Consider the following 14,768-nt stretch of genomic DNA (forward strand, 5'->3'; position numbering starts at 1 on the left):
TCTCAGCTATCAGATCAGCCACCAGGTCTGGGCGTTCACTTACCGAGAGGCCAGGCTGCGCTCCTCACCCCCGTCACGTCCAAGAGAGCTGGTCAGCACCCAACTATGTCCCACAGCTGGCCACCTTCTCGCGCTCATGCCTTGCTATTTAGATCACTTTTCACACCAAAAGTTCTGTTTCACAACAAAATGCTGAAAAAATTCATTTAAAATATGACAAACAGTAGCACAGCGCTTGCCCCAGGTTCAAATCAGGGTTTCTCGCAGTGCCAGGGACACGTCAGTAGCGTTATTTTGGCATGAAAGACGACCACTAAGATCCACGGTACCGCTGCGAAATAAGCACTGATGCTGCTGGGTCTTAGGTGCCATTACTTTCTTGATAACCACATTCAGAAAAGAAACGGAAGACTGCAAAACCCAGCAGGCAGGCGATGGTGCTGCATTAAATAACGGAAGGCACACAGTTAACGATGTTGGCATCCGCCGGAGAGAAAAAAGGAGCAGTTGCACCTGGGAGAGAAGGAGAGGGGGACTATAAAGTTCTATTTTCAGTTGTGTTACTGACTTGTATCAGATCAGCCAAGGGACATAAGCAGAAATTTAAGCCTGTAAAATGATCTGAAAACACCTGTTCACAGAGGTATAATATGTTTTCGTGACACTTTTGAAATACTTTGAGTCAGAAACACAGTGAGGTCGACTTCAAGCCACTGTGGCAGACAAAACTCTTATGTTTTCAATTTGTATATAAAAAAAAATCTCAGTTAAATGGTGTTTGTCACTGAAATTGTATTTAGCTCTCCTATCAATTGGGAGTGCTGGGAAACTCGGTAATAAAACATTCCAGTAAAAATATCTCTCCATTATAATAGGTTTGAGGTTACAGCCTTTCATATTATTCATCAACATGATTTTCATCTTCCTTCACAGTCAGGTTTTTCCTTAATAAGAGACGCACCACCCGCATGCCAAAAAAGCTTTTAAAACCTACATTTCAAACAACTAATTCCAATATGCAGCTGGATACGCTTTCTTTTGGCTCTTCTGCCATGGCATTATAATGTTTATTAGAAGCAGTGCTCTCAATTGCCAGGCTTGAAGGTTTACACGAACACTTCAGAATATCCAAACTCCAACTCATGCAACTTAGAAGCGTGGAGTACAAAACCCAACACATCCCAAGAGATACTCTAATCTACTCAGAGCATTTTTCTAGTCATCACATGCGGGCCTGCAACATGAACCAGTATGCAGCTACCGTCTTGAGCTGCTATACAGTGCTATCAGGCAGACCAGCACTGTTCTTTACAAGGGGGCAGGTAAGTTAGATAAAAGTTGCTTTTAAAAAAAAAAAAAAGTTATTTAAAAATAAAACTATTAACAAAATTTATATCTCAAAGCCTGAGAATATAATCTATCACCTTAATAAGATAACTAATTAAAATAACAGATTAAAACCAGCACATATTTGCCTCTGAAGGTTGAAGAGAAATAAAGAGGGTTACGTTCAGGGAATATCAAGGCACCAACCCCTACCAGAGCCACCAGGACAGAGCCTTTGAGCAGATCTAGATGAGGACACCAATACTCTAGCAAAGAATACCTTACAGGACAGCAGGTTCTCCTAAGCAGGGAAAAATGTGGGGGTTTTGAAATTATTGATTATCTTACCATCATTCTCTTTGAAGAGGTGGTAGGTTAGCTTGATCAAGTAGAATTACCTCCCACTCTTGTCTGTCCTGCCCTAATTCAAGTTATAACTGAGGAGATGGTACCTGACCTCACCACGAACAATCTGGCCACAGAGTCCAGGTCTCAGGAAGAGATGCTTGATAAGACGTCTTATCACAAACCTGACCTTGCAAGTCCCAGAAGTGTGTCTCAAACCAATTCACCCTCCAGGGACTTAAAATGTTGCGTACAATTAGTTCTAGATGCAAACTATTCAATAACTTCTAACAAATGTAGATACGTTATTTGGCCTCTTATCTAGTAGGGGGCGGGGGCGGGAGGAAATCTCACCAAAGAAAAATTTTATAGTAAATACCATTCTCCTTCTCAGAAACAATACAAAATAAAAGTTATGTGAATCTGTGTATCAGGATACATAATTGCTAAAATAAATACTAAAGCAAAAAAAGAATTCAGGTTGATGATTTAAATGATTGTCAATTTAAACCATCACAGAAAATGCTTATTTAAAGCACTGATTGAAATAATTCCATCCTGGAGGCAGGAGATTGCTCCTGCCCTCAAAGTTAAAAATAATATCACCATTAACCTCAGCATCAATTTTCTAATTGCCAAAGATTACAAATCTTTTATGCAACATTCATCCACAGAGAATTCAATCACTCTGCTTCGCTTTCCAAAACCACTACTGTAACAGTAGTCGTAAGGCAAGTCCCTGTTCAAAAAAGTCCAACTTACGTGATGTATTTTCTATGAAAGCGTAAAACATTTTGCAAAATGAAAAAGTCTGTCATACCCATCTCTCTGTAAATTAATGTAGCACCTCACATTACTATTTATGCATGAAACATAAGCAAGAAGCTTATGTGGAGCTCTTCTCTGACACGTCGATGCCAACTGGCACTATGAAACCGGCAGCTGGTCCTACATTTTGTTCTCTAAGTCCTGAGCAATAAGGACTGTTGATACGTGCCAGCAAACCAGTGACCATCAGTAGAAACAAAGAGGGCAAAGTTTAGCCTTCAGAGCATCCAGAGTTACAAAACCGCTAGTGCTCTTTCAAGAGCCATAAAGAAACACTGCCAAAATGCACGCTCATGCTCTCTGTTTCTCTCAAACATGCACAGAGAGAGAAAACAGTATTCATCCCAAACCACAGAAATAACCCTTACGCATACATCTCTCGGGTTGTGGATCTCAGGCAGTATAGAAACAACGGTACGTTGAAACTGATAGTAGTTTTCCTACAGCTGCACGGTGATCTTGCTAGGACAGCTTGTTATTAAATACCCCCAGTCTTACAGCAATCTAAAATTAAGGCAAGCTGTGATGCAGAAAGACGCACTATTCTCCCTTTTCTCCTCTACTCACGTTCTTCTCTTCAAGTCCCAAGCTCCACTTCTTGTCTCCCTCACCCCCTTCCCGCGCTGGAGTCCCTCAGCCCTGTTATCCCAGTAGGAACGCCGGATGCTTTCAATCACATGGCCAGAAAAGGTAGCAACAGTTTTTTTCCAAGCAGTCAGTAAAAATTTACTTTCCTTGTCATGGTTCAGAGTCAACTGCATCCCCAAGCACGTAGTGCGGGGCCACTCACCTTCACCTCTCTCCAGTGGGAATCCCAGCAGCATCCTGCCCAAGGCAAGCGGGCTTAGTCCTCACATCAGCAGCTGTGACCAGGTGTGCTGAGCATCATGATCCCAGTAGCAGCTGATCCTTATCACAGGCCTTTCACAACAAAGCCTTGCTTAATCTCAATTACAGGAGAACATGAGTTATAACACAACCATCTACACGTACTGTAATCCTACGTATGACTTCGGCCAGTTTGGCGTCTCCTAGTCTGGGGAAATGAGATTGTTTCCTCCCCAGTGTTGCAGCTTCTCTCCTCCTTGTGAGCTAGAGACTGGTTTTATCTACTCTGCAGTTATTTTCCTACTTCTCCCTGTGTGATTTCCCTTTTCTTCCATACCAACAAAGGGCCAAACTTAGGATGAGCAGGAGTAAATATCTAACGAATATACTAGTTTTGTTCAGTGGGGTCATCCAGACTCTTGTCCGACTTCCCTGCCTCTCGGCAGAAATAAACCCACTGTAACCACATCACAGATATGTCAGATTAAAAAAAGTAACATTAAAAGCACTTTCTACAACCTACGTAGTGTCCTATACATCTCTAAAAAGACCTAAGTAGTAAATTAAAGAAAAAAAAAGGCTAGAAAAATTAGAAAAACAAACCCCATTCACACTCAAATGCAGGGAAGTAGATGAAAGCTCAGAGGCATAAACATTAAGAAAACTAAGGAGGCAAGCATGTTTCGTCCTCCCCTTCCTCCTACTTCCACCCTAAGTTGCCATTCCTGAAGCACACAGCCTTGGACAGACATTTTATTTAATGCTGATTGCAATCGGATATTTCAATACCTCAGCTTCAGTGTGTTTGGAGGAAACACACATTTCAGGGAAAGTTTAGGCAATTCTGTGGTGCAGTCCATGCACAGACTACCTACAAATAAATCATGTTCCCATTTAAAATGCAAGTTTAAAGAAGTGCAAGCAAGCCGTGGCACACCAGAGAACTATATTACGGGCTGGGCACTTTCACTTATCAGAAGAAATGTTTCATGCCCTCCAGCAGTTTTCTGTCTGGTAGAGAATGAAAAAGTAAAGACATTTATTACATTAAAAAGCGTATTGATTGAAAGCAGTACTGTATGACAGTTTCAGCTATTATAACAGAACTTAATAAAATCAAATGTTTACCCCTGAAGGGGATTTTGGAAAAAAGAAAAAAAAAAAAAAAAAGCCTTTTCAACATTTATGACAATGAGAAAATTTGCAAGGGATAACATTTTAGTGCTGAAAGTAAATGCAAATAAATGTTCATTTCTCCAGGGGAGCTTTGAGGTTTGCCGACATGACGTGCTATGGATAATTGCATTGTGGTTTAGCAGTTAAAACACGTACTTTGATTGTCTGGCTGGAGATGTCAGCTGCTCGCACAGCTGTGAATCAGACAAGGTCGGAGATGATGAGAGCCGGCAATGTTTCAGCATCATAATCAATTTGTATCAGCAGCGGCAGGATCGGCATTCTGTGCTGCCACGCCGCTCTCCGAAGTTTGTTACGGCACCGGGTGCGTCCTCCTCTGCCCTCGCCCGCTTTGCTCCGTCGCTCCACAGCTCCGACCCTGAGCCCCCGTCCCAGCTCGGTGCCACACGTAACCACCCAACAGCTACCTTCCGGCAATAACTTTCCTACGAGAGCAGAAAGAAAGGCAGATTTTTCCCTTCAGATTATTTTATGGCCTGCAAATTACTCTAGACCTGAAAGCCTAGTCTGAAGAAGTGCTTTCTGTTCTTTTTATTTCTTGAATGTAATCAAGATAGTTCACTTGTACCAGACCAGGAACAGCTCTGCCATCTAAAGATGAGGCCTTATGGCATAAATGGGCAGTAATTTAAACTACAGTTTACACACTCTCACCCGTCTCCCCTACTTAACCTGACTCAAGTATTTATTAGTGTTCTGGCATTTGCAAACCTTTTGGCTTGTAAACTGCAACTAAATTTACTTTTTTTTAAAGCTATCCTGCTTTCAAATGAAATCTCCACATTTGGCAGTAAGTTTTAAACTGCTTTAATAAAAACACTAGCTAAAGCGCTTAACGCTAGCTAAACAACAGGAGTAAAAGCACACAAACAACCCAAAAGAAAGAAATTCTCCAACTTGTTGCAACTACTGATTCTGCATACAACTTACAACGGCCCGGACGTCACGAGCTGTCTGTATGTACATCTTTGTCAGGGGGGAAACTTCCTTTTGGACTTGCCTTATCTGTCGCCTTTTTTTGTCTTATTACCTTCAGGGTGAACTGGAACTCTTCAGGGCTAATAGAGACGCAGGATCATTTTATCTTCATGATCTTCATTTATGTGGAAGATCTCTGGGGGTGGCCATGAGCCAGAGAAACTGGCCTGTCCAGCTAGACTGGTATCTACTGGGAGAGTCACTGACCATTGATGATAACATGAACCTGACCAGGAAGCCGAAGGGAACTGAGAGTTGTAAAAGCTTTTTTAAAGAAAAAGAGCCTCAGTCATACCCATTCCCTATTTGGGAATGCGGTGGCACAGGGCATACATACTTGTTACAGAGGTTTTCAAACTGGGGCGCGCACGCACGCAGGCTGCTGGGAACATGCAGATCATTTTAATCAGCACGGATGTGCCACCCGGCATGAGGGGCAACAGCTCGCGTTACCGCTTGCCTTTGGCATCCCGCCCGAGGGGCAGGCTGAGCACCCCAGCGCCACTGCACGGCTCCTCCTCGGTCTGCTCGGGGCCCGGCACACGCAAGGACCCAGCCGGTGCGAAGACCCAAGGGTTGGCATGGGCAAACAGAGCACAGCTTGCTGAGGTGGAGCATCCCCTGAAGGTGTGAGGTTCATGGGATGCTCGGGTCCGAAAGCGTGGTCACGAGATTGCCTGGACAGTAGGGGACGCGGGCGTGCGGGCGAGGAGCTCGCTGTGCGGGGGCACGGAGGAGGGAGGATGGCAGTAGGGTCCCAACGGTGGGTGAGTTCACTTACACTTTAAGGTTTTAACAACTACAGTGAAGAAGTGGAGCTAGAGGCGTATGACTTTCTGTGCATAATTATAGCAGCTGCTGCCCTTAAATTAGTTTTGGGAACTCTCCTTTCAAGGGCGTAGATTCTAACCGAAGGGCACTAGTATATAAGCATTTTGTTCCTTTTTCTAGATCTATCAGTATCTATGCTGTGCTTAAAGCGCAGAGCAAGTCCTGAACCTCGACACCCAAGAAACATTAGCACCAGTTACCTCTGGATTGCCCTGCTGGGTCACAAAACTTGACCGATCTTGCGCATGACCGTTTCCAAAGAGATCGGCATGTTCAAAGGCTCCTGGGATGGGGGAAAGGTGCGGCACTGCCCTTCGTTTCACTTCTGCAAAGGCAATACGTGTGCGCTGAGGAAGCGCTCTAGACTGGCCAGATGAAGAGGGACAGGGCTGAAGGGTCCTGAGAGCAAGGGAAGATTTAGAGGTGCCAGATCCAGTGCACGGGAACCCAACAACTAGTACGGGGCCTTCCTACGGGGCCAAGACTGCTGTAGAGAATTGCAGCCACCGGCAAAAACTAGACGGCGGCAAAACTAAGCATCCCTATGCCAGGAGATTGTTTAAAAAGTGAAACTAACAGAAGCCAAAACTCAGTTTCCAGGAACAATTTACACCATAAATATTTGGATCTCTAACAACAGGGAGGGAGGAGAAACACCACTCTGGTCCAAAAGAGCTACCAAAAGCATGGCACTCAAGAGAGAGCTAAAGCAACCTGCTTTTTTAACTAACCCCACATGACAGAAGAATCCGAATTTCCTTTCTCTCACAGTATTAAACACAAAAATTTCCCTGTTCCTGACCTGCAGAACGGAATCGATCAAAATCCTACTGCCCCAAAACTGTATTTAAATTTGTTTATCATACATCCAGGCTGGACACCACGTTGCTGAGGACTAGCTACCAAGTCTTCATCATTGCCTGCGTTGTGTGGTAAGCAGTACCAGTAGGACAAATCAGCACAATTTTAAGCAATTTAAGATGCTGCTCATTTCTGAGCCTTGATCCATCTTTAGAGATTGCTTATGTACCTAAGGACGCGGCGCCGGGAGTGCTACCGCAGGGTATCGAGTTAAAAAGCATCAGGCACTCTAACTAAACTGCGGTCTGAACATTCCTGTTTGGTAGCTGTGAAATATCCTCCCCATCTACGGCGACGGATAAGCTGCCAGGCGTTGACCACACAGCAAGAGCACGCACACAAACACTTCCCATGGAGTATTCCGAGTTACTCAAGTTCACGGAGAAACTTAAATGACTTCCATAATCTGAAAGCATCTAAGAATCAAAATTGATTTAATTAAGCCAGTAGCAATCAGTTGGCTGCCTGCGTGCCCAAACATGGAAGCACCAATTCAAGCTAAGCTGGCAGACTACATTTAAAATTAATTGACTTTTTGATTTTTATACAAATTGAAAAAGACTCAATTCTGCACCCAACGATACAGCTGTGAATGGCAGTGATAAGAGTTCCTACTTCCAATTACATATTTTTACACCATTTTAATCAATTTTAAGTCAGAGTTCTGTACAGCAAATGAGCATATAGCGTAGACCTAAAAATCAAGTAAGTGTGGTTTTGTAGGGTGAAAATCATAACCCTGTAAGATGATATCCAAGAATCGAAACTCAGATAAACTAAACAAAATGACAGAAATGTTCCTATATATAATTTTGGCTTATATTTTAGGCCACTGGTGTGGAATTTATAAGGAGATTTGAGGCTTGCATATCAACATGACCTCACCTATGTAAATATTTATTCAAACATTTAGGCACTTTGCAGAGGATTCTAGATTAGAAACTGAAGGAAATTACTATAAAAGGAAAACCATCCCAGCAGTTTCTTTTTAAAAACTGCAAAGCCTCAAAGGCTTCACCTTACAACTAGGCTATAACAGCCATAAAAACTCAAAGCTGATGTTTGATTTATTCTTGTATTTTATAAAATCTCAAGCCATTAATCCTTAACGGCCTTTACTCAAAAGTATGATAGATAAATTTTCATCACTAAGTTTGCTTGAGTAGTTCAGTACCAGAGGAATGGGTTTTGAATTAGCAGATCCAGATAAATTTAGGAAAAAACCCAAACTTGTTAGTGCTCTCTTCTTTCAACATAGTATAAACACCTTCTGCTATTCGAATCAGAAACTAAGAAAAAAAGAAAAAAAAAATCCAAAGATCACCAAAATAAAAATATTAGCTCATTAGTTCCTATTCGGTAGAAGGCAAACATTATCTTCCAACTGTCAACTATCGTCTCCAATTAAATGGAATAAATTTCCCCCATCAGTGCCTGAAAAGACGCTCATCATCATAGCACAGCCTACAGCCAGGTCAGTTCAGGTCATCAGTTTGTGAAAGGGTTAAAAATCACGTTAACCAGCATGAACACAAGCGTACAGACACTATTCCCTAGTCTGAGAGTACGGCTTAGAGCTGCTCTGCCCATACCCTCACGTTTGGTAAATTTACGGTAGTTTACCCATTCGCCCATTTACCCATCGCAGAGGACGAAGTCCCCTCATTTTTGTTAGAGGAGAACGCGCACACAGGCTGCTACGGTCCCACGCGGCATCTCAGAAGGTCCCTTCCCAGCCTAACCTCGCGGCAACTTGTTTGTTGCGGCGGGCCTGAAGACGACAGCGCCTTCACCCCAATGAATCAGGGAGGAATCAATCGCGCGTTCACCCCAATGAATCAGGGAGGAATCAATCGCGCGTTCGAGCACCCACACTTCAAATGCGCAGCAGGCTCATTTCAACACGGCTGGTGCGGTGCCCTCCTCCCCACGCCTCACCTCAGCATTCACGTTTCCATAGTCTCAGACAACGCTCACCATTATCTTCTGACCTTCCCCCTTTTTTTTTTTTTGTCTTTCCAAGTTAATCAGTAACCAGAGACTTCTGCCAACAGTTCGTGCTACTGATTTCAGGGTCCTGTGGCACACAAAGCATTACGTGATTCTGTACGTGGTTACAAACATTAGCCACTTATACAGAAAATTACTCCCCTTCCACTTTTAAGCTCCCCAGTCTTTCCCTACACCATGAATAAAAATAAAAAGGTGTATTTCACATACTGCAATGCTCTATCGGCAACTCTAAAAACCAATTATATCACGCAAAACGCTTTTATCCACACCTACAGATCCTAAGGAACAAGCCTTGCCATGTTCCTATTTAAGGAGGCTAAGAGAACTAAGAAGAGCAAGACATTCTTTATGAGACAGTTACTGAGCTTTAATTTCCCACCATCGTTATCAACATCGGTTTACGACTGCAAACAAGCACAGGCAGCATATAAGGTACTATCTATTACTATAATTATTTTTAAAGTCTTCACCTCATAGGGTTAGGAAAAAACAACGATATGCGACATAGCCATAACCATAAAACTGCAGATGGTAGCTGAGCTACTTTGTTCTTGTCTGATACTGAGTTCTCATTAAACTGAGTGCTTAAACCTTAAATATTTGGGAAAAGAACCCTTTAGTAAATGCTAGTTGAAATAGTTAAATCATTCTGATTAGGCACCCATTCTTTCCTTTGCTCAGCTTTCAAGCTCGTTGTTCGTTACTTCATCATTTATGTAGTTTGCCTCTGCCCAATCTTCCAGTCTAGGCAGCCCCAAAACTTCGACGTAAAGGAAAAAAGGAAGGGGGGTAGGAGCACTCAAGCCATCTTTAAGCCTTACAAAGAAGCCGATGAGAGAACAGACAAATACTTTCGTCTTCTCTTCTTTTTTGGTTCTAAGTTAGATCACCTGGAAGACTCCTTTGGCCAAAGCCAGTCAGGGATACAACAGGCAGAAACTTTTCTTCATTCTTTCTAAGTCTACTTCTTCGCCCTCTACCTGTTCTGCATCATTCTTATTATTCAATCTTCCAGGAACAAACTAACTTTTTATAAAAGGAGGACTGCACTACACCCCGTGTATCGAGTTTCAACTCTGAAATATTATTGCCTTTAACAAGTCATTGCAGCAGCACACCAGGTTCTTAGCTGTAACACAGAGCATCAGTAATGATTTTTGCTTATTGCTTTCTCATCAAGCCAGCCACCAAATTTAAGCAAATGGCTGCCAACCTATTCAGGCTAAAATTGTAAGATGGAAGAGGAAATGACATAACAAAAAAGTGGAATTTATGCAAAATGTTGGCAAGATTTAAGCAAACCCCAGAAATCTTCATAAATTAGCACTACACAGTAATTCATATTACTTGAATCATGCTTCTCTGTCCTTCCACTTCAACATGATATGGCAGGAAGTAATTAATGGAGACACACTCCCTTGTATATAGCTGGAAAGAATTAATCTAGCATCTCATTTGTGGTATTGTCTGTTTGGAAAAACAATTTTTCCCCACAGAGAACAGTTTGTTTCACATGTAACTCCAGAGATTAGCAGTTCTTTGTTCTTTAAATATACATAAAGAAATTTAATGGGAGCCCATATGGAAAGTTTAATTCACAAAGGCTTTGCTACATATGTAAGTAAAGTGTTCCACAGAGTCATTCATCTTTTTAAAAAAATAAAGTAAGACAGCCAGAAAACCACTGCAAATAGAGACCTGAAATTTAGTATTATGTACCACGGATTAAATAAAAGCATTAATTCTTGCTATTTCTTTTCCATCCCCTCTTTCTACTCAAAACTACAAAACGTGCTTAGATTAAAACCTATTTTTCATAATTTATTTTTTGCTGTATGCACAGCACAGAGTTCATGCCCTTCCGATCAGTTTTACATAAAGCCTAAAGCTAGAAACTAGTTATGTCCTCAATGATTAGGTGCCTATTTTTGTAGGAGCAAAGGCCACTAAGAGCGTCTGGGGATTTCACTAGAAAGATAAATAAGAAATATTAGATACACACGTTTTTAAAATGTTAGCTTTAGGAAGGTTCGGAGGGAGATCTGCTAAACCTTTCAAAATGACAGGTCTCATAGAAAAGCCTCATACCTTGTCACCGCATCAATTAGAGCAAGTTCTGAGGAGTCAGAATACAAAAGTCACACGAGCTTTCCACAGATCCAGTATTATTATCAATATGTCTTACGGATATAATTCCAAGATCCACAACAAAACAAACAAACAGGGAAAAAAAAAAATATATATATATAGGGGACATTCTTGTCATCTAGCTATTCTCTATGTTAGTTTTGGATTATTTAATATACTGAGTTTGCAATCAAGTGTAGGGCAAGATACATAGATGATACAAAAGAAAAGACAGAAACAAGATCCCCCTTTCACAATGCCAAAGCCTAAGCGTGTGTATCATACTTCCATCTGTACCAATCTCGTAATACTGTTTAAAAACATGACACGCATACTCCTGCAAACTTGTTTTGGCCGATCAGTGCAGACAAGGAAAACTGCCAGTTTAAACACAGGGGAAGAAGGCAGAAGAGAGAGCAGAAGCACCTTCCGTCCAAAGCCTGAGAAAACGAAAGAGCCAGATGCACCGAATACGCTGAGCGGAGCTAACATGCCCTCAGGAGAGGATGCGTACCAGCTTGCGATACACACGCATTCCTACCTGTGCTCCTCAAAGGCCAAGGAAGAGCCAACTGGCACAAGCATGCCAGCAAGAGCTGGCACAACCGTGCCCCAGCTGAAATCAGACGTGAAAAGGAAAACAGGTTCACAACCAGAAGTTTTTATGAAGCCAACAATTTTCAATATCCAAAGCATTTGCATTATTTTAAAGGGGGCAAAACGCTAGAAACTGCGAGGCTGCAGTAGGACAGACGACTGACTCCCTTTAACAACAACCGCGCGGGCAGCAGAAGAGCAGCTTTTTGATTACGTGCCTAAGGCCTGGATTTTTCAGGCAGCAATTACAGGTTTAGAGGGGGCAGCAGCTGCCATCCTTGTGCTCCATTAGCATCTGGTCAGTGCCCGTGCTTTTCTAGGAAGGACTTTGACTATTTGATCTGTGACAGCAGCTGGAGGAACACCCGAGCTCTCTTGCTGCCTTACCCCTCCTCGGCAGGAGAACTTACGTGAAAAACTTCAACGTTGCTCTCCAGCTTCCACCATCCCAGTAAAACCCATAAGGTAATCTCATACCCGGCATAATGGCTGCTCGAGCTAATTCGTCACACAAGGACAAATTCTTTGTCCTTTTCCACAGTTATGAAACGTGTGCTTTGTGCCATGCAAAAAGCTACGTGGCAGCACCGCAACCCTAAATGAAGAGGAAGCTGCGGTTTCAACGTTTGTCATCTGTAATAAATGAAGCATCCCATCAAGCTGTAATACTAATTACATAGCCCAAGCTAAGGGAAATCACCCTGCCGAAAAAAAGTTAGGAGGTTAAGCAGCAGAAAGTTTCAAAATGACAGTTTTCCTGGCTTTCCACTAGGGAGGGGACAAGCACGACAGCACAGCTGTAATGACTTAAAAACTACAGGCAATTCACAAAGACGATACTCATTCTCGGCGACGCGCCGGTCTTCAGAGGAGAGCGCGCGACGGAAGACGTGTTTTAGCACACCGGCTCTACGGCTGCACACGCGCCTGCCTTTAAGAGGACTCCTCTCTAACCACAGCTGATGAGCGCAGCTCCTGACAGGAGGGGGAGACCAGCCCCGTGCCAAAAATCAGATCACACCACACTTCCCCGTAACAAAAGATGCCTCCGGGGAGTTTGTGCTCATCATCGTTATTCCACGCACGTAAGAGCCACCTCCAACGGCTTTTACTTCCATTAAACCTTTACTACTGTAAAGGGCAGAGGGGGTATAAACACATTTATACCGCGCCGATCGCGGAAAGGGTAACGAGAGATAAAGGGAATGGAGTATTGCTCCCTCTCCCTATTCAGGGACTTCCCCCCCCCCCAAAAAAAAACCCCCACAAGGAACAACCCCCCCAAACAACGTCTCCAGATAGCGGCACAAACCTGGTGGGAGAGAACACATCCGCTCCTCGCCCTGTAACCATCCTCCCCGCCCACCACCCCTCTTTTTTTTGTTTGTTTGTTTGTTTTTTTCCAGCTGAGCACTTGCCTCTCCTCCGTGCCCATCAAATATCCCGAAGATGGAGGGGTGAGTCTTGTTCACCAGGTCAGTGATTACTTCGAACCTGTCCTCCATGTGATCCCTCCGGCCTTGGATGGAGTAGACAGCCACGTTGTGGCTCTTGAACTCCCAGGTCTTGGAGAACTCTGCGTCCAGCACGTCTAGCCCCCCGAGCCTGTCATTCTGCATGATCTCAGCCACCTTGCCCTTCACCATCTTCACCGCATCCCTGCTGGACTTAACAATGGTTTTCACCTCATCCGTGTGGAAGAAATAACTCCACAGGGCCAGGCTGATGCACAGCAAGAACAGGGTCTCCGGTCTAAGCAAGAAGTAACGCATGATCCGACCCAGCAGAGACAGCAAAGTCATTGTATCCTCTATCATTTATTATCGAGACCGTGTTATCCCCGCAGCATGCACCGCGCCCGCCGGCGGCCGGGATGGCTCCGAGCCGAGGCAGCCAGTCAGTGCATGCTCCGCTGGGGCGCAGCCGGCGGGCGGGCAGCGCCGACTCCCGCGCCCCGCCGCTCCCTGCTCCTCCTCCTCCTCCTCCTCCTCCTCCTCCTCCCGGCGCCGGCCTCGGGGCGGGGGGGCCGCTCCGCGCACCGCCGCTGCCGGCCCCCGGCCCCGCCGCGCCCCGTCCCTCCCGCGGGCCTCCCACGGAGCGGGCCCGGCCCGGCGAGGCGAGGCGAGGCGAGGCGAGGCAGGCTCCGCACCCCCCGCGGCCGCGGCCCCCCTCCGAGCCCCTAGGCCGCTGCTCCGCCTCAGCGCCCCGCGGGGAGGCCGCCGCGCTCCCGCAGCTCGGCCGGCCGCAGCTCGGAGGCGCCTCGGCAGGGCCGCCCGCGGGTACCTGGCTCCCGTGGCCCCCCACGCCTTGCGCCGGCCCTCCCCCGGGGCGGAGCGCCGCCGCCGCCACCTCCCCGCCCGGCCCCCGCCGCCGCCCCGACTACAAGTCCCGGCGGCCTTCGCGGGGAGGGCGGCGGCGGCGCGGGGCGGCGGGCCCGGCGCGGAGCCTTCTGGGAGTCGTAGTCCGGCGGCCGCGCCGCGGGGGCTGCGGCGGGCAGGCCCGGGCGGGCTGGCGCCGGGAGAGCGGGGCGGGCCTGGCCCTCACCGCCGGCCGGGCCCCCGGCGGGGGCAGCGAGCGCCCGGCCGCGGGCCGCAGAGCTGCGGTGACCCCACCGGCCGCCCCGGGAGGCCGAGGGGCGAGACGGCGCCGTGGCCTTTCTGGGGGATCACCTTGCGAGGCGGCCGAGCGCTCGGCAGGGACACGCACGGGCGCGCAGGTGGAGGGGACCCAACCTAGGAGTGTCTCCATCTCTGCACCAACAGTAGGGAATCACAGAATTATTTAGGTTGGAAAAGACCTTTGAGATCATCCAGTCCAATCATTAACCTACACTGCCA

At 45.7% G+C, this 14,768-nt stretch overlaps 1 protein-coding gene across 1 annotated transcript in view; it reads right to left on the bottom strand.

Annotated features, from left to right (window-relative positions):
* PPM1L (protein phosphatase, Mg2+/Mn2+ dependent 1L) overlaps nt 1-13,748 on the bottom strand; it is a 103,342-nt gene extending 89,594 nt beyond the window's left edge. Inside the window, exon 1 of the mRNA XM_075717014.1 lies at nt 13,350-13,748. Within this exon, the coding sequence (XP_075573129.1) occupies nt 13,350-13,748 (399 nt within the window). The remainder of the gene's footprint in view (nt 1-13,349) is intronic.
* Between the last annotated feature and the right edge of the window lie 1,020 nt (nt 13,749-14,768).

The sequence above is a fragment of the Pelecanus crispus genome, chromosome 9, assembly GCF_030463565.1.
Source record: "Pelecanus crispus isolate bPelCri1 chromosome 9, bPelCri1.pri, whole genome shotgun sequence".
Taxonomy (NCBI): domain Eukaryota; kingdom Metazoa; phylum Chordata; class Aves; order Pelecaniformes; family Pelecanidae; genus Pelecanus; species Pelecanus crispus.